At 41.6% G+C, this 21316-nt stretch overlaps 1 protein-coding gene across 1 annotated transcript in view; it reads right to left on the bottom strand.

The window, feature by feature from the left end:
* The window catches only part of NAMPT (nicotinamide phosphoribosyltransferase), a 60344-nt gene extending 46263 nt beyond the window's left edge, over positions 1–14081 (bottom strand). Inside the window, exon 1 of the mRNA XM_042469624.1 lies at positions 14003–14081. Within this exon, the coding sequence (XP_042325558.1) occupies positions 14003–14081 (79 nt within the window). The remainder of the gene's footprint in view (positions 1–14002) is intronic.
* Between the last annotated feature and the right edge of the window lie 7235 nt (positions 14082–21316).

Here is a 21316-nt window from a genome sequence, read left to right as displayed (position 1 = left end):
GCAAGGATAAAAAAAAATGCATAGAAATAGAAGACCCACAAGATCCAGGATCTCAAGGGGAAGTTCAAACCAAGGACCAGGATGTTATATGACAAGAAAAAGAACACACTACAAGATCAAAAAGAAATAAAAAGACATTGGATATACTACACAAAAGAATTATATAAAAAAGATGAAAAAATTAACAGTAAGTGTTGCAAAGAGACACATGAAGATGAACCCCGTGTTCTAAGAAGTCAGGTAGAATTGGCAATAAGAGAAATTCGGAAGAATAAATCGCCAGGAACAGATGATAGTCCAGTTGAATTGCTACAATCCACACAATCAACTCAACAAATATGGAAAACAAAATGGTGGCCAACAGACTGGAAATGATCGATATGCATCTCTATCCACAAAAAAGGAGATACAAAAGATTGCAGCAAATATAGGACCATAGCAAAATTATGCTCAGAATTCTGCAGCACAGACTCCAACCATGTATGGAAAAAGAAATCCTAGAGGTCCAAGTAGGGTTCAGCAAAGGAAGAGGCACTAGAGATCATATTGTAAACATACGATGGTTAATGGAGCACACCAAGGAATTCCAGAAGAAAATCAGCATGTGCTTTATAGATTATAGCAAAACATTTGAGTGCATAGCTCATTAAAAACTATGGACAACACTTAAAAACATGGGGTGCCAACACATTTGATAGTCTTGATGAGAAATCTGTACTTAGGACAAAAGGTTACCATCAGGCCAGAATATGGAAAAACAGAATGGTTCCCAATTAACAAAGTGTTCATGCAAGACTGCATTCTATCTCCCTGTTTATTCAACTTGTATGTAGAGACTATCATAAGATGAGCAGGTTTAGACTCAGAAAGAGGAGGAGTGAAGACTGGAGGAAGGAATATTAACAATTTAAGATATGTGTATGACACCATAGTACTAGCAGAAAACACCTTAGATTTGAAACAATTACTAAAGAAGGTAAAAGAAGAAAGTTCAAAGGCAGGTTTAATTCTGAATATAACCCCTCTGCCCCCAAAAAATAATGACCACAGAAGAACTACATAAATTCAACCTAGACAATGAGGAAATCAAAATAGTAAAAGAATTCCCATACCTTGAATCAAAAATTGACCAGAATAGAGACTGCAATCTAGAAATCAAAAGACTGGGAATAGGAAGGGCAGCTATGAAAGAACTGGACAAGACTCTAAAATGCAAAGATATTCAACTAAACACTAAAGTTAGAATCATCCAATCCATTGTATCCCCATCTCCATGGATGGATGTGAGAGCTAGATAGTGAAGAAAGTGCTGAGGATACCATGGACAGCGGTGGGTTCTTGAGCAGATAAAGCCAGAAATTTCCCTGGAAGCCAAGATGACCAAATTAATGCTCTTGTATTTTGGCCACATCATGAGAAAGCATGATTAATTAGAAAAGACAATAATTCTAGGGAAGATGGAGGAAAGTGGATTAAGAGAGAGAGACTACATGCCAGATGGATAGCCTCAGTCAGGGAGGTCATGGGCCTGAATCTACGGTCCAATTTAGATGGGCCTTTGCGGCACCCCCATCACGTGCCAGGGTTGGCCGAGGACGCACCGTCCATATTGGCCTCAACCCTAGCACGTGATGGGGACATCAAAATGGAAGAGCCCTGCACACACGGGTGCTTCCATTTTGAGGTGACGGACACATAGCGTCCGCATGTCACAAGTGCGACGCAAAAAGAACCCACTTTTTGCAGGTTCTTTTTCTGCCGCCGGGAAGCCTCGCTGTTTGGCGGTTGAGGCTTCCCGCCAGCGGAAATGGAGGCAGCGGCAGACTGCCCTTTTTGGGTGGTCTGTATCCCACCTACAAGACTTAAGCAGAGCAGTGGAGGATAAGGGGGCTTGGAGATGTCACATCCACAGGGTCACCATTAATCAGGGATGATTTGAGGGCAGTTAACAACAACAACAACAACAACAACAAGAGGACAGAGGATCACAGCCTTATTGGAAATCCCAACGGGAAATAGATTCAAAGAAACATGGAGAAGATCAGGCTGTAACTTTTGCTGAATGAGGGCTGATAGGTTTGCAACCTAGTTATTCCATTCTGTCGGGCTTCTTTTTTTTTCTTTCCTTTTTCCTTTTAATCCTGTTAATCTTGAGGAAAGATCATGAGGGGAACTTTAAATGTCATGGCCTAAATTAAATGAGGAGGCTTTTAATTCTCCTGACAGACAGGCACACATTTATACACACGCACAGGATGAGAGGTTGTGGGGTTACAGAAGGAAAAGAGGAGAAAAGTGGGGCGAGAGAGCTTGGTGAGGGAAATGTATACAAGCCATCCAGAGGGAGTGCAAGTGGACTGTAAGACCGACAGGAAAACAGAAAAGGTCATTGGTTTATATGGATATGTAAATATACTTATATCTGCATGGAAAGGAAAAAACTCGCAGCCACTGCAGTCCTGCGACTTAAAATAATCCGATACAGTGAATACATGGACATGGTCGAAACACCCTCTTGTTCCAGGGTGATGTCAGTGTAGGGAAACTGTGTGGCTTTCAAAACCAATTTGAGTTCAGATTTGAAAGGATGGGTGTGACATTAATGAGGTCAACCAAGGATAGGATACTGGGCACTGGAGCTGGGATATAGCTGTTCTATGGATTCAACCTAAAACATTATTTCCCAAACCCGGTGTGGTAACTCATGGTGTCACCCCCACCCCCACCATTGACCTCCTCCTGTTCCACACCATACAGAATCACTGGCAATGCTTTTTTGCACTAACGTTACTCATAAATTGTAATTCCCATATACCACTGAGTGTAATGGTAATAGTTGTGACATAAACAACTAGCAATATTAAAATTCTGCCTTCAAATTACAATAGCATATGCACAACCTAAATGTATAGTGAAGATTTTGTTAAAATGTGATGTTTTTTTAAATTTTAAAAGAATATATATTTTTAGAAATTTCAACATTTTTTTAAAAAAAATAAAATTTGAAATTTTGAAATTTGAATTTTAAAAAATTCTGAGGCCTCCCCTTTCTCCTCCCACAGAGCCTGACCCCACTCTCACCATCTTTTAAAGCATTTTAAAGGGAAGCAGATGAATGCCACAGCTCATTTCTGCCAAAAAGTAGGTGTTTGAGGAGCAGTGGTGTCACACACAACCTTAGAGTGTCACCTGGTGTGGCCCATACACCCTTCACCCCCATAGTGATGCCACTGGGGAGCACATTACTAAATTCTGCAGTTCACCTATTTTCATTATTTGTTTGTTTGGTACCTCTTCAAGCATGTCCATCTTATCTAGAGATGGATGTTCCAAAGGCATCTTCAGACCACTCTCTGGGTCTACATTTCTCACAGATCATAAGACAGTATTATCTCCCTTGCCCCCCCCCCAAAAAAAATCCTATTTTGTACATTCTGTAAGGAGGTAAGAAGTGATACAGATGACACAACTGAAGTAGTTGCAAAAGGAATATGGATAGGTGAGATTATGGAAACAAGCAGGCAACAGAGATGAAATCTGGTAAGATTAAAAGATCACATGGCACTGAGTAGTATTCCTCTGTGACTATTAAACAGGAGTGAGGCAGGTTTATCAGTAATTATGTCTTAGAATGAAAGTCTGATTTACATCCCAATCCTAAAACATCGATGCAGAAAGAAGACACACCCTTTGACTGCAGCAAATGTGCTTGAGGCTGTTTTAATATTTTCTTATCAGTATGGAAAGGCAAGGCTACAGAGCAACTTAACTGAATGTTAGTGTTCTCCTTCATCCATACAGGGAAAAAAGCAAATCTCTTACTATATATATGTGGGTCATACAATGACAGCACGATGTGGAATTATAATTTTAGAAAAATATTCATATAAAATGGATGAGGCATAGTTCCAAGTGAAAGAGCAGTGTAACTTTTAGAGAGAACAAAAGAGGGGAAAGAACTAGAACTATGAATATGGCGAATAAAATATATAATTTTAAAAGCCTACTGAACACATGAGGTCAAAAAGATAATATGAATGTGTGAAAATGTAAGCCATCAGAAGCCATGAACATGGAAATGCTGTCAAATGCACCTTCTTAAAACTCAAAGCTCAATATTTATTCAGTATTTCAGTACAGCTCATTAAAGAAAAATACATTTCTGTTAGAGAAATATTTGAAAAGGTTCAGTTTCTTGAAAGCAGAGAGCAGAACACAGTTGGCAGGTTAAAAAAGTATGTTTCATGTAGAGTTCAAAGCAAATACTATTCAAATACCTAAATCAAAGGATGCCTGGGAGGGGGCTGGATCATTTCAGTCAAATCTCAGTACTAATTAGTTTGCAAAACCCAAACAAACAGAATAATATCTACGAAATAAAATCTAAGAAGCTGATGGCAACAGCAAGTTTCTGTTAATGTTCCTTTTACTCTTATATATATCTTACATAAATTGATGGTGTTGCTGTGGTTGGTGTCACCCAGTGTGGTCGGCACCCCTTGCACTTCCCTAGTGACACCCCTGACATAGATACAGTCCATTAAAAGATTGTTTAGTATTTGTTGGAAAAATCAGCATCACTTCCAAAATCAGTCCTCTAAGCAGAAGGAGATGATTTGGGTGAAACAAAGCTATACAGAAAACAGTTGAAATGGCCTCAGCGGTTTATTTCCCATTGTCAGCCTTAAGGTGCTAACATTGGTGCTAACATTGTGCAGAAATTAAAGTTGCTGCGTTCTTGTTTTTCCTTCCCCATTACTTCAATATTTTCAAGAGAGGCAGAAAAAGAAGTGTGAATGCAACGCATAAAATATATCGTTGACACCCTATTAATGACAAATAAGTCAAACCTATGCCTGAGTATGTCAGTTTGTGTGTTTGTGTGTTTGTTCACTGGATTGGTTGGTTGGTTATTGGGGATGCTGGATTTTTCCCCCCCACAACAACCCACACTCTTTGAAATCCTACCTTACTCATGGTGCCTCCCCCTTTCCAACATGATCATTTAGTAGCCAGTGGAGAGCAGAGGACAGATGAAAAGCATCTGATTTTGTAATAGGAATGGTGAGAAACACCCGGCTATTCTTATTTCTGAGCTGCCTTGCATCTCTTTCTGGAAGAAAGGGGGCATAGAAATGAAATTAAATAAAATAAATAAGTGACTATAACCAAAACAACAATGAAGGCATCCTCCAAGATCTTCTGGTGTTCTTCTGGAAGTACTGGAAAATGATATCATCACCTTGCATCTGGCTGTAGTCACCTAGCCAGACAGTTCTCATCTGCCCACTGTGCTCCAGTGTGGGCACTCCAGTGTGGATACTAAAAGGTGATGGAGTGCATGGATTCCAACAGGAGAAATGTGTGTTCTGCAGCAGGGGAGATTTGTAGCTTTGCCAGGGCAGATCTTTACAATATATCTCCCGATGCAGGCTCTGGGCCATAGAGTAGGCCTTGCCCATCCATGGGGTTTGGTTCCACCCCACCCTCCCTTGGATGGGAAAAACATGGGAGCTCAAGCCCATGTCAGTCAATAGACAGCAACATGTGCACAGCCTTGTCAACACATCTGTGAGTGTGCACCAACATTGGCTAATATGGGGCTGGGACTGGTGATCCATGCGAGCTCTAGTACACAGATGGCTAGCCTGCTGATATGGCGGGCACAGTGTATAATTTTCATGGCCTCCTGAATGCATGGGGTGCAAAAGATAATACAAATACATTAGTTTTAACCAATTATGTAAAACTTGCATTTTTAAATGTAAAATATGATGGGTTTTAAAAAATTGTTTAGAGGCCCCTCCCCTCATAATCTGAGTTCCTAAACTGAAGTTTACTTGGCTGGTGCAACAATTTTACTCTGACTACAACTCCCCTCATTTCAAATAACTGGCCATGCTGACTTGTGCTGATAGGAGCTGTAGTCTAAAACATGGATGAGACCAGGATGGACTAAGAGAGTTGAGCCCTGACCATGTACCCTTTCACACTTCACAAGAATAACAGCATGATTTCACTTTAACTGCAATGGCAACATCCTATGAAATCCTGGGTTTTGCAGTTTAGATAGTATTATTTAGAATTCTCAGCTAGTTTGCTCCTCTAGTGCCTTGCCAGACTACAAATCCCAGCTGTGGCAGTAAAACTGGAATTGTAACACTATACTTGTATACTGTGAAGGGGACCATTATGGAAATGACATACGCTGCTCTGAGTTTCTTAGAGGAAGAGTGGAATACATAATTGAAATAAAGAAATAAACAAATGGGCATTTGAGTTTTTGCTACCAGGCTAATGAAGATTTTGTCAGTCGGGTATTGTTTAGACAGTGGAATTCATATAACATGACTAGGACAAACGTATGCTCAGTGTCCCCTTTATGCAATTGAGCTGAAGGGTCAATTGCTTTATTTCTCCAAAGTCAGAGCAAGCATTTTATAGGCTCCGCTCTCACTGGAGCGCTGGAAGGCCAAGGTTGTTATGTCACTCTTATCTCTGAAAGAAACGACTGAAGCCAAAGTTATTACATTCATTTCAACACAACTCTGTACTTTGTCAGGGCATGCTGGGGCAAAGATACCATTCTTCTGATACGGTAGTGCTTATTTTGCTCTCAATTTCACCGATACATAGGAGCAACTTTGGGCCTCCCTTTGCATTACAACCCATGAATGTTTTATACTCACACCAAGTGACTCAAAGTCCAGGCAGCTTCTGTATTAATTTTGCTTCCTAATTTGCTGCCATTATGGGCTGAAATTGCTGAGCTATGTATGAGTCAGGAAAAAATCCATCTTCACACACCATTGCCTCCCAATCCCAGTATGCATTGTTGAATTGAATCAAATACCTGCACACCTATCACTGACTCATTCGATCTGTAACCTTTGTCTTGAGAAAGAGAGTCCATGGTTACAATGTTTGACTATATATGTGGGCTTAGTGTTTTCTTCCCCAGCCCCAATTTTTTGTACCTCCCAACCCAGAAGTGGGCAAGTTGTAGCCTTCTAGATGTTTTTAGGTTACATCTACTACCAGGCCTGTCCAGTATAGCCAATAGTGTGGGATGATAGGAATTGTAGTTCAACAGCAGCTTGATAGCCACAAGTTGCCCACACATTGGGAATATCTTTTGATGGAACTATGGCGCGTTACAGACCGCCCGTTTGGGGTGGCCTGTAAGCAGCCCTTTCCTCGCTGTATCGGGGCCTCAGCTGCCACAACGGCAGCCTCCGAGGCCCCAATCTGCCGCTTTCCAGGCCGCTTCCCCGCGGCCTGGAAAGGGGTGTCCTTGGGGCTTCAGGCCCCAAGGACACCCGGCGACGTCGGGGAGGAGGAGAAAGGGGCCGCTCAGCCCCTTTTTCCTCTGCATCACTGGCGCAGCCGTCTAAAGGCTGCGCCAGAGACGCAAGCCTCAAAAGGAGCTCCGTTTCAGAGCTCCTTCTCATGCCACGGAAAGGGCGCTCTAGGTGCCCTTGCGTGGCACGACGACGTCACGTCCGCGCCGCCTCATTTGGAGGTGGCGCATTCGTGACGTCGTAATGGCGGCCCCCGTGTGGAACGGGTGCCACCATTTTGTACAGACTGGGTCTGTACTAGGGTTAGGGGCGTCAGGAAGTGACGCCCTTTTCTAACCCTAGTACGTCCCCAGGACGTACTTTTATTCCCATTTGTAACGGGCCCATGAGTAACATTAAAGTGCTATAAAACAAAAAGGAGCTCATTTATCAGTGGGTTTCCTGCAGATCTCTATCACCTCAGAAAGATTTGTTGATCACAAAGAAGGTGAGATGAATATTCCAGAATGAACATCTGCTTTCATAGCATATTGCAACTACTCTATACAGATGCTGCCTTATAATAATTCTGGTAAAAAGGTCTTTGTATGAAACAAACATATCCAAATTGACCCTTGGAGAGATAGAGGGGAAAGATTTCTACTTCTAGAATACAGAAGGACAAGAGAGAAGAGCTTGAGAACATTAATTTTGGGGAGTTATAAGTACTGGAATCACTCAACTAGCATGACCACAGGCCATGTTGGCTGAAGGCTTCTAAGAGATGTAGTCCTCCAAAGTAACATTTATAAACTCTGTTGAAAGAGGAAAGGGAGGACAAGTGCAATGCATGAATAGATAAAGCACTATAAAGTCACAAAGAAACACCAAACAAATTGCAGAAAATAATGTGCAGGTAGAAATGTGTCTCACAGGATATCTATGGCCTAAGGGAACCAAAATAGTTCATCAGATGTGCAGCTAGTAGGTTGTAAGTAGACAAGACTTTGCAAGACAAAATAATAAAGGGATACCAAACCTCTGTGAATTCGTTTCCATTTCACACCCTGATTTGTAATTCGATTTTTTCAGTATGGCTGTTGACCAGCCAGCCAACCTCAATTGGTTTCCACCAGTGTTTGGTGATTTCCAGTGTTGCTGCCACCAATAGTAGGAAAATAATGCCTTCATATTGAAGATTGCTATTGAACTTTCTGAATATCGACAACAGAGGAGCACCACAAAAGTTAGCTTTCTGCCGGAGCATTTTTTTTAAAATAAAAGCCAATTATTTCAAGCCAAAAGTTCAGAAGTTTTGGACAAAATAACCATATATGATTCAATGAACCACTCTCTGCACCTGCACCAATACAAAGGGTACCAGGAGTTGCTAATACCAAAGAGCTTGAGGGTAGTAAGATATTTGTTCATTATTTTGTATACGCTTTTCTTAGAATTTGCAGAAATCAATTTAAATGGAAGCGTGACCCAGATTGTATTCCAGTGATTCAGAAATAGCAATATTAAAGTCAACTTCCCATGCCAGGATCATAACACTGATACGATTATACAGTATGTATATTCAATGAGTCATCATCATTAAATGTTTGATGATTTGTAATGATTACAAGGCAAAATGCAAAGCACACACACACTTGATTTCAAAAGCTGGAACTTTGCGACTTTGCTAGAGCCTTCTTCCTAAAGAATGTGTGCTTGAGATAAATTATAGGATTTGAACAGCTTTGCATTTTGCCTTGTAATCATTACAAATCAAGTATAATTTAAGATTCTCTATTAAGGTTCTCTGAGGTGGTAGAGGAGCCTCTGTGAAACAAGTATACTATGCTATATGATGCTTATAGCACCACCTCCAGGGGTTCAAGAAAAAGGAAACATCATATGGTTAAGGTGAGAGTCACTTAGATCAAAGCCTCCAAGTTTGAAGAGTATGTAATTGTTCAAAAAGTGTCTTTAATTTTATATAATTTTTGCACATTGGTTGAAATGAAGACAAACTTCCGGCCTCTTAGGACGCATGCATCATTTAAACAGCATACCTCCAATGCTCTAGCCAGAGGATTTTAAATTCCTGTTGCCATGCACATAGAATATTCACTTATGAAGGAAATTAGAATTCTCGCCAGATTTGGGTTTAGATTCTGATTCAGCATGTTTTTAGGACAAATTGAATGGGACTCAGCAGCCACCCATTTATGTTCTTGACAATGTGCTTAAATTTCCGTTAGGAGTGATTATCTTGCTTTACCTCTAATCTTTTTCTCTTCAATGCCACCTCAGTAGCAGTAACTGAATACCAATATGGTCACACAATTCCAGGTCTCTATAGTCCTGAAAATTACAGTTGGCCCTCCATATCTGCAGATTTGACTTTTGCAGTTTTGATTAATAATAATAATAATAATAATTCATTTATATTCTGCTTTTTCGCAGAGGAATCAGAGGATTATTCACATATTTGATTATTATGTTCTCTCTAGCAATCTCTAGGTACTGCAGCATGATTTCATGCTCAAGATCCACAAGAAGTCACATGGAAGGACATAGAAATTCCTAGAGAGATCACTTCTCTAGGCATCTGTAGGTCTTCCAGTGCAATTCTGTGGTCAACCTCTAATGGATGTTGACCATAGAGTTGCCATGGAAGACCTAGAGATTCTTAGAAAGGTGTTCTCTCAGCTTTAAAAAAATAGTGTATTTTTTATTTGTGGTTTCCCCCCTTTCATGGGGGTTCTGCGCCCCTAACCCCAGTGAATGTGGAGGGTCCACTATAGAGCCTCTCTTCCAGGAACTGAGACAGGAACTCATGGAAACTATTCCAGGAACAGAAAGTTTTCTTTCTTTCTTTCTTTCTTTCTTTCTTTCTTTCTTGCAGCCTGTTTTCAGTCTCTATTTAAAAAATCGTGTAGGCCAGCAGCCCCTGCACCCCTAACCCTTGCAAATGTGGAGGGTTGAGTGTGTTTATTTAATACATCTTAATAAATTAATACATTTTAATAAATGAATAAATATTTAATAAAATGTAAGACACACACTGCAGCAAACAGAGAATCTCAGACATACACTGAACTTTGGGGGGAAATGGCAACAACTCACTTGTCAGATGGAAGATGCCATCCACCAACCTGACCCATCATCCCCCAACTACCCCACCTCCTGATGTCACACTGATCTGGCAGGACAAAGATTGCAAATGAACAACAATAGGATAAACTGGTTTTTCCTGGAAACTGCAGAGTAGAAAGAGATTTGTTTTTGTTTTTTAAACCTTTTATTGAGTTTTATAACATACATTTTGAAGAAAGCAAAAGTCAACGATCTCCAACTCATTCACACTAATTCACTTGTTAACTTCCAACCTAATATTTCAAATACAGTAGTCTGCCTATTATAATTGTCTTATCTCTCTATGTTACTTTTATCAGTAATTCTATCATACATTATACAGATCACATCTAAGTGCGCAAAAACTTGGTAAAATGTATTTTCAATCTAAGATCCCTTCTACTGCAATTTCACCCCATATATTATTTACATAGCATTGTCCCACTCATATTTAAAGTTGCCCAATCTCCCTTCTTTCAACAGGTGAGTCAGGTTTTATGAAAACGATTAGAAATGTGTAATACCCCTATGGAAAAAGAAATGGTGGGGGGAATCTAGCAACATTAAGTGGTTAAATAATAGATGTGATGACTGACCATAATGTGGTTAGGTATCCTCCCAGATGAACTGAGAAACAAGGATATAGCTGATGATTAATTTAGGAAATGGAACAAAATTGAGAGAGCAAGAACATAAATTCCAGGGATAGTACAAAAACAACTTTTGTAGGGAAAACAGAAGAACCAAGAACAACTTATTACTTTGCTAGGAGAAGAAAGTTATTTGAATGTTGCATTTCATGTATGCATATTTGTAAAGTTTTTTTCTTTTCTTTCTTTTTTGAATTGTTATGTGATTTCATCCTGTTTGTTGTTGTTGTTGTTTTTGTTATAAAATAGGGGGGGAAACCCCACAGGGTTTTAAAAGATTATTTTAAACCCCTTAAGTGTCAAAAACTAGTGCTTTCACTTCAAACCCAGAGGAACATCATGTGTTCCTACAGGATCACCATCAAAGGTAAATATAAATTATATGGTGATTTGTGGCTTCTGTGCCAGTGGGTCAGTCACTCCATTCTGGGCTTAACTTGGACTTAAAAGGCGCTGTCCAAGGTGTCTGCCTAACCCTAAGCTAGATTCATCACTCTAGAAAGCACCTGAAAATTCAGAGCCAAAGCCTTTCCACTGATATGGAAAGCAAATGTAGTACAATCAAGATATTTTTAGGTTTTTGTGGCAAGGTGTCATTTAATATCAAGGCTAGAGAGGACCCTCTTTTCTTGCTCTGATGACCTCAGTTTGTTTCCTGGGGTTTCCACACAAGGAAACTTGAGTGAGCTGACTAATAGGATAAGGATTTTTGTCTCTTCTGAACACCCCCCACCCCAGCCCTCCCTCTGCCTCCTGTGCTTGAACATCATCCTCTGATCACTGTATAGAATGTGCAGCGTGCATGACCCATCCCAGGCAACGTCTGGGCTTTTTAATGCAAATCACTTTAATGTGGGTTACACTTGAAAGAGAGACACAGAGCTCTTTTTGATAGCATCGTGTCAGGAAACTGGAGGCAAGATGTTGCCAGCAGGGTTTCAGAGGCAGACTGCACATTCATGTCATCCTCGCACATTTTGCTTGATGGGCTGAAGTGAAGCAGGATAAAAGGTGGATGCCCTCATTTGACATGCATTGCAACGGTGCAGGGTTTGTCTTATTTCCTGGCTTGCTGTGACTTGTAGCAGCTGAACGTCATGCTTTCTGTTTGGGCAGCCAGTTGAGCAATGGCTTGAGTATAAATAACTTGTTTACTCTGGCATTCTTCATTTGTTCTATGGAAGTGTGGGCTGTATAGGAGCAAAGGTGTTTGATTCAAATTTTGTTCTCATGCATTCAGCAATTTGGGTGGGGTTCCCAGTCCTAGCTCCCAGCCCTTCTATTTGTTTTCTACCCCTTTAGTGTTATCACCACCAATCTTTCCTCTTCTAGCATAGGCCTAGCATGGGTCCGATAAGATAATTTCTATGTACAGACACATATTTGTAAATATTAGGGTGCAAGATAGAAAAATCCAGGTTTAAATCCTCCATCCCTATGATGGTCACCTTTTGCCAATTCCTCAGTTTTCAGCCTATTCTACCTGATAGGATTGTTGTTTTTATGAAGTCAAAATGAGTCAGCATGCACAAGTCTATTTTATTACAGTCCGCAAACTAGGCAGGTGTATCCAACAGTGCCTTTGGCCCCTGAGAGACAAGGAAGAAGGTAAATGTAATAATGGAATGCAATAAATCTGTAATAATAAAAGAAAATGCCTGCCTGTCTCTTTTACGACTTCATTCCTTATTGCAACACATCAATTAACATATTCCTATCATTTCCTTAAATCTTTGTGAAATTCATTTATTAATCATATTTTGAATTCTATGTCCATTTAAGTGACCATACATATAGCAAGCATCTTTACTAGTTTCTTCTTCTTGCACTTCCTTTTGTATTCCAACACAGCATGACATTATTGAGCTCTGTGTTCTACAGAGAGGTGATTACACAAACTAAAAATTGGTGGTTTCCTGGTTATACAGTTGCATTTGAACAATTTCCCCAACCGGACATTCTCCAGATGTATTTGATTACCACCTCTTCATCCTGAAACTGGTTTGTGGGCCAGAGTTGATGGGAGTTGCAGCCCGACACATTTAGAAGATGCCAAGTTGGGGAGAGACATTTGAATCCCAATTGCAATTGCCATGGTCTCAGAAAAGAAGAGGCTGGCACAGCTCTACCATGCCTTGTGCCAGAAGCAGAAGAAAGGCCCTTCCTCCATTCCAACTGCCATCACCATGGCCTCAGAAGGAGAGAATAACAGACAGCATCTGCTGGACCTAATCCCCACTGCCATCTCCTTTCCTTGTGTGTCCTGTCTTCCGATTGTAAGCCGCAGGGCAGGGAACTCTCTAATTACCAATTTGTAAGATGCTCTGAGAACATTTATGAAGAGTGGGGTATACCATATATACTTGACTATAAGTTGGCCTTATGTATAAGTTGAGGACAGGATTGGAGGCCAAAATTATGGATTTTGATATGACTTGTGGATAAGTTGAGGCTAAAACCCATGGGCATGTAATAAAGGATGTAAAGGATCAAGCAAAGGAACATGATACCAAAGAACGTAAAAAATCCAGCAGGCATAACTGTTTATACTGACACTAAACGCTGGATGGATGAGAGAGTAGAGGAAGGTCAGTGCTTCCAGAACAGATTACACTCTTGCCTTTCACCAGGGGATGGTTCCCTTTTTAAAAGAAGAGTCAAAATACAGTACTTACACTGACCCATAGATAAGTTGACTCAGGTTTTTTGGTGAGGGGGGTCAAATTTTGACTAAAATTTCTAGACTTATACATGAGTATATACAGTAAATACAATAAATAAATACAGAAATCCTTTCCTTCAAGCCACTGAGAGACGTTTGGAAATGTATCACATGCTCATTCATTGATGTTGTTATGATTCAGCATGAAAATTTCCCCATGACTCTCTTTCCTTACTGCAGTGCTTGTCTATAGGGGCTTTCTACCGAAATGATTCAGGCTTTACTTTCAGGACTGTCTTCTTGTTCCCCGCTCATTCCCATGTCACTGCTCTGTCCCTTGCCATTCTTTCCTTCACTTATCATCCCAATAGCAGAACTCGTGGGGTCCTGTCATTTGCCTCCTTTTCTCACTCATGCTTTTACTCTTGTCTGCATTGTTTACCTGTTCTTGAAATGCCATATGGATACTAGGTGGGCTGTAGCATATGGAGGCAGTCTGTGTTTTAAATGTCTAGAACAGCGAGGTTTAGGTGTGTAAAAGAGGTATATCCCCAGGCCTACCATTATAAGACAAAGTGAGGCAGAAGAAGGGGAGAGGTGCTTGTAGGATGTTCTGCCTGAAGTACCAAATAACTTGTTCAACCTTAGATCTTACCTTAGTTCTGAAAGATGGGGACTAATCCAGGATTACTACAGACTTTAATATTTCTGTGTGGATGTGGTCTCCTCAATCCCAGTCCATTGCTCTAATTCAAATTACACCATCCTGCCTGGTTGGAGGCCAGGGCCAGAGTAGATGTTGACAGCCCAGGACAAAATCTGCAGATTAAGGCAGAACCCATATGCTGCATCAAGCAGCACAGCATAATGCTTCTCTTCTGGAGTCCTATGTCTTCTCCCTGCATACCTCTCTTTTTTGAGAGGTGCAAGGAGTGATTCTCAGACTGTCTGATGTGAGCAATCCATCCCCTCCCCTCACATTGAGCCAAGAATGCACCATGGTTGCATATCCTCCGTTGTTGTTGTGTGCCTTCAAGTCATTTCTGATTTATGGCAACCTATCATGGGGTTTTCTTGTCAAGATTTGTTCGGAGGGCATTTGCCTTTGCCTTCCCCTGACTGTGCCTCGCCCAAGGTCACACACTGGGTTTCCATGGCCAAGTGGGGACTTGAACCCTAGTCTCCAATGATAGTCCAATGCTCAAACCACTGCACTATGCTGACTTTCCAATGTTACACATCTGAAAACCAGGACATCTGTGGCTGGGCAACATCAGAATGTGGTCAAGACAGCAAAGGTTATTATTAGCACTGAGCTAGAAGACTGCAGCACTTTCTCTTTTGCCTAAGTCAACAAGGAAGGGCAAGAATGTCTTTTGCACTTTGACCTCAGTTTCCAGCAATTGAGGCAAGATGAGGAGGAGGTGAGAAAGTGAGAAGAGGAAAGCGAAACTGACACATTTTAAAAACCACTGGAAAAGTCAGACGGAAGAAGATTCATTGGGACTACCCTGCCAAATTGGGACAGTTGGATGGTATATGTTTGTGCTCATTGGCTACAATTATTTCTACCCTCTCCACCCAAGAAATTGATATCCAATGGCTCAGGGACTGAGGCTGATTCAGAGACCACCATTACAAATAGCACTTCTCTGTGCCTTGTCTGAAACCTCTTTTCCCACCCTCCGCAGCTGTGAAAACCCAAGATGGATCACCTCTGCTTCTGCTTACCAGTCATGAGGAGAGGGAGCAATGAACCAACTCAAGCAATGAAGAACCATCTGGGTTCAGATCAGAGAGGGAAGAAAATGGGCACATGCTCAAAGATGGGAGTTCACCCTCCTATCCCTCTTCCTTGGAGCTACAGTGAGCTCTTGGTATCTGCTGAGCTTTGGTTTCAGGACCTCCTTGGATACCAAAATCTGTGGATGCTCAAGCCCCATTAAATACAGTGGCATAGTAAAATTGTGTCCCTTATATAAAATGGCAAAATCAAGGCTTGCTTTTGGGAATTTTAAAAAAAAGTATTTTCAAGCCATGGATGATTGAATCTATGGATAAAGAATCAGTGGATATTGATTCCTTCTTCCACTCCCCACTGGTAAGCAACAAAGGTGTGTGCTCACCAGAAAAGCTTGATAGCACATATAAGCCACATTTAATGGATGTGCATGTCACTCGCAAGATTCCAGTCTCTATATAAAAGCCAAGGTAATTGTGCAGGTATAGGGCAACCTTCCTTAACCTATCAAATTCTACTCTGGCCCTGGCCTCCAACCAGGCAGGAGGGTGTAATTTGAGTTGGAGTGATGGACTAGGACTGTGGAGACTTCAGTTCACATCCACACTGAAGTATTAAAGTCTGTAGTGATCCTGGACTAATCCCCATCTTTCTGCATAATAAAATAATGAGGGTAGGTTAGAAGGATAGTTAGGAGATGGTGTTGGCTTAGGAAGCCAAAGGAAGGATGAGTTTAAATTAATGGCCGGAATCCTCTATGGCAGTTATGAAAGTGTATCCTAGAGTTACACACTTGTGATTGCCATGTGTTCACAGTCCCTATGTAGCCCCTGGTATATAGGCATTGTGAAAGTTGCCTAGTGGATGGGAATGTCAAGTCAGCTGCTTCCCGTAAAACAGGGGAACAGCTCCTCCAGATATTTTGAACAACAGCTCCCATTGTCCCAGACCTTTGACCATGCTGGACCATGCTAGTCCAAAACACCCAGAGCATCTCAAATCCTCAAACATTTCACAGTTGAACACCAGGACACATGTGACCAAGCAACATTAGAATGTACTTGAAATGGCAAAATAAAGGAGAACATACAAGCTTGGAGAGGCTATGTCAGTTTGCTTTTGCCTGAGCTGACTGAGAAGGGCAAGGTTCTGCCCCCTCCTCTCCTTTCCTCTACTCTCTGCTGAGTTAACTGAGCACACTTTGAACTCCATACCACTTGCTTTATTTCCACTCCACCCCAGTGGTCACTTAATCTTGTTTGTGCTTGAAAATAGCAAATGATCCAAACTAAGGATAATGTAGTGAGCTGTGGGTAGAGCCTAGCAGGATATGTTTTTTTCCCCCTTGGCTTGTCAGGGTGCAGTATTGGTTATCTGAAAGAATGTGGTTTCGCTTTTTGGACCTATAAAATAATTGCCAGTAAACCATGTGGCAATTCTGCCATCACATGGCAGCTTTGCTTCCAAAAATGAGACCATGCATGTACTCACTCCGGCATTGCCCTCTGCTGGCTTTTCATTGCACAGCAATTTCCTCTAGTTAAAGAGTTGTTGGCAATCCTGCCTCACACATTCAAATTTACATTTTTACGTTGTCTTAATATGGTGGTCTAATTAACCGTGTTTTAATATTGCAAACTATTGTGTTTTCAATTGTACCTGGTTTTTCATTTTGTGTGCTTTGAGTCCATGTAGTGAGAGAAAGGCAGTTCATAGAAGAATGAAGTGATAGATGAATCAAGAAAAGAAAGAAAGACATGCTAATTTATTTACTTTTATTAGCAACAGCAAATAGCCAAACGCTTCCTGACTCTATGATGCTGTAAAATACAAATCCACCAATTTGTTTACATTTTCAAAAAATACACAGAATGTATTCACTAGCATTTGGGAACAAGATAATGATGAAGAAGTTAATATTCTTTTCTCTGAATATTCTGTTCATTAATATAAACCCTGCATTTTTACAAATTCAAACTCTGTGATAGAGGGTCTGAACAGTACAGTGGCTATGCCTACAACCCTACACCAATTTTACAATAATAATTAGAAAATGTTTTTATGCATAAAATCATATACAAAGATGGGGAAGAGGAGGATTATTTTACCTGTGAGTAAGCACCACTGAGTTTAATGGTTCTTACTTCTGAGTAAACAAAAATCCATCAGTGATACCTTTATTGGCCAACCGAAATATACTTTTTGCAAATAGACATCCTTCCAGCAAGACCCTTAAGGCAGATGTTTCGCATAACAGAAACATGAATCTGAAGACTGACCAAGTTGCCTTCTCATCCACAGGTGAGATAAGACAAGCCACCCAGCCCCAAGGAGGCTACAACATAAAACAGTACACAGTCATTTCAGAAGACATACAAAAGTTTTAAAAGAAGCAATAAAGCATTCCAGTACAGGTTGAGCCTTCCTTATCTGAAATCCCCAAATCCAATATATTCCAAAACCCAATAAATAAATAAAATAATTTTTATAAGGGGCTGAGATAGTGACAATTTTGCTTTCTGATAGTTCACAGTACACAAACTTTGTTTCATGGACAAAGTTATTTTTAAAATGTGGATGTGTTTCTAATCCGCTTTCCTTTCTGTGCTCAAGAGAAATGGCAGATGCCAAGACCAACCATGACAGCTGGGTGAGGTTCTTAAACTTCTCCTTGGCTTTTAGATGCCCTCAAAAACAAGAAGCATCGCTTACGCAGAAGGCATGAGGCATCCAATGGTAGCCATGCTGGCCATACAGAAAAGTACAATAACATCAAAAATCTACATAACAGTGAGATCTTTATTGGAACAACCACAATGCGCAAAATACATGACGCAAGTTTTGGAGGCTCCACTGGTTTCCTCATCAGACAAAGCTATTAAAATCATACAGAAGAAAGAAAAATATGATGGTGTTGGAATCACAGGACTATGTTTTGTCAAGATGTTATAGTTGTTCTCAGCTAAGGTGGTATGGAGAGATCTCCATGTAGGCAGGGACATTCTTCCCTTTTGGCCATAGGGGTTCTTCTGGGAGACAAAGAATTGTAAAGTCCAGGAAATGTGAACTCCATTAGCAACACAAAAAGAAACTTCCTTTGGAATCCAGGTTGTCTCTGTCCTGTGGGAGGCTACCACCCTTTCCTCTGGCAGAGAACACTGAATTTCTCAAGAAGTCTCTGTGTTGTTGCCTTTAGAAAACTTTTAGATGCTGTTTAACAGGTCAAATGCAATCCCAGTTTTTTTTTTAAAAAAAAAGTTTAATCTTTTTTGTAGGTAAGGCAGAGTGACCCTCTGCTAAGTCTGAGCTTTTGCCCCTCCAGCCAGTCCTCCCTGACTCTGAAAAGTTTATCACACAAAGGAGACTGAGAGTGAATATCCCGGAAAAATTGCATAATTACGCATAAAGATTTCACACAACGTCGCACAAAACCCACCATTAAAGTGGTCACAAAGAAGCATTAATGTGCGTCTTTTTACTTTTGGGATTTCAGTTACAATGCATTTCCGATATCACTTTATTTGTGCAATTGTGTGTGATGATCATAATGGAGCAGCAAACCAGTTCTGGGTTTTAGTCCCAAATTTTGGAAGCAGCAGTCCAAGGTTTTGGGATCCATCCCACAAAAATAGATCCAGAAACTCAGGTAATTTAAAGTTCAGGCTGAAGCCTAGAGCAATGTCATGGCCTCATTGATGCATGCAAGAAGCCATGGCCTGAGGCAAAAGTCTCCTTCTCCTTCCTCAATACTGGGGGCAAAAACTGGTTCCTTTTCAGACAAACATAAGGGACTAATATGTGGGGATAGCATGGCAGAACCCGGAGCTGTTTGAGGAGGATGGGAATGAGGCCAGGCTGTCGGAAGGGGATGATGGGTGCTGCTGTGGCTGCCCCTCTCTCCTTGGCAAGCAACCTGGCACTTCATGTTCCCACTGGATTCCTTTGAACTGGCTTGAATTTCTGTCAGACAGTTGTGTTTTGATGGTGTCTTTTTGCCTTTTATTTATGACTTGTTTAAGTGTGCAGACTGTGTTTTATTTTATTTTTTATGCTGCCTTGACTTCCAGCATTGGAGTGAAAGGCAGGAGATGATGATTATTATTGTAACTGTAATATACAGCCCTCTTTTTCCATGGCTCCAAAGGAGCCTTTCCTGGGCTCTAAAACACCCAAATGGTGTCCCAAAAGACAAGCAGCCCTAAAGTGGCTGTTAAACCCTAGAGCCATTGTGGGTTGGCTATCTTGTGCTCTCCTGAGGACAAAAAGGGCCCAAACTGGGAAGGAAGGTTGCCAGAGGAAAAACTGGAAGGGGCTTCTGTCCTTTGCAAGATTTCTGTAGGCACGGTGGCTTATCAGGTAGCAAGGACACAAGCACACCTGCCCAAATGGTTCCTTCTTGTGCACAGCCCTTGCTAGGAGAGGCAATCTTAAGACCCTCAAGCAGGAGAGGGGCTCATGGAGGGCAGGGGGACCCTTCATAGGGCTCTGGCCTCACGATGACACTCTGCGCCTCATCTTCTGTCTCACAATGGCTTCTTGGGCCTCTAGCTTTCCTGGCCAGTGCATGGCAGATCTGAGTGGATTTTGTTGGTCTTTGGCTATTGCTGCTTCTTGCGTCCCTTGTTACCTTCCTTGCTTTCTTTCACCTCTTCTCCCCCACCTTGGACCCTCCCTACCCTCCTCAACCCCCCTCATTTTGTGCTTAAAATATCGATATGAAGAAGAGCCTTTCTGTCTTGGAGACCCCAAAGGCGCTGGGAAAGACCTCAGGTGCTTCTAATCCAGGGACGCCGGTACTGCCACCAATTTCAGACTTGGGAAAGAAAACAAAGGGAAAAGAACACTCAAGGCGGCCCGTCTGGGAAGTGAGTGCAAAGCGGGCAGAGGAGGCCCAGCGAATGCGAGACACCATCCAGAGACGGAATATGGAGGAGGCGAAGTGCCGCACTGAGCAGCAAATTAAAGAGGCCGCTGCTCGTGAGGCACGCCGGGCCTCTCTCCTGCTAGATTATTGGAAAGACCAAAACCTGCCCGAGCACCAGCAGCGAAGGGGAAAAGAAGTGTGGAAGGAGGAAAAAAAGAAGCAGAAGCAGAAGCAGAAGAAAGATTCAGAGGGATCACTGGAGAAAAAAGCTCGAGGAGGAGGAGAGAGAACAAGCATCTTTGTGGTTCCCTCCACTGCCATCTTCTCTGCCCCAGACATCAACAGAATCTTTGTTCGACCTCAGAGGACTTCTCCTCTAATTACCACCTGGCAGGAAAGGAAGTGGATTCAATATCTCAGATCACCATCAACCACAGAGGAATGGGAACCACTACTGAGTATCTCAAAAGCCAGCCTGTTTCCAAGGAGGCAGACATGGCCAGGAGTGGCAGCCGGCTCAGATCCATCACCAGCATGGGCAAGTGCCACTCTTGAGCCAACCCGGCGGCCCCTTGTCTTAAAACCAAAGGCTTTCTCCTCCTCAGCTGATCTTCTCAATGAGACCTCACCTGACCTTGCCATGCCCAGAAAATCAAGCATCTTCCGGGATCCACCTCAGAGGCCTCTTTGGGACATCCCAAGGAAGAGATCATGACCCAACCTCACAACTTTGCTCTCTCCATCCAAGGGGTGCTTGTTGTCTTCTTGTGGATAACTCTTCTTGGAATCTTTATGTGGCAAAAGAAGCATCTTGTTCCTTATCCCATTAAAGGTTGGATGGACATTTTCTAAGATGCACAACCTTTATTCCAAAAGAAAAAAGGGAATGAAGATGGAGACCTTGACTAAGGAAACAGTTGTACCAAAAATAGGGGAAGATCTATCAGCTGATCGCTACAAGAGAAAATATAAAAAGGAAATTAAGCAGACTTT

The sequence above is a fragment of the Sceloporus undulatus genome, chromosome 5 (genome assembly GCF_019175285.1).
Source record: "Sceloporus undulatus isolate JIND9_A2432 ecotype Alabama chromosome 5, SceUnd_v1.1, whole genome shotgun sequence".
In the NCBI taxonomy this organism is placed as follows: Eukaryota; Metazoa; Chordata; class Lepidosauria; order Squamata; family Phrynosomatidae; genus Sceloporus; species Sceloporus undulatus.
The sequence above is the reverse complement of the archived record's forward strand: the minus strand, read 5'-3'. Positions and strand labels throughout refer to the sequence as shown.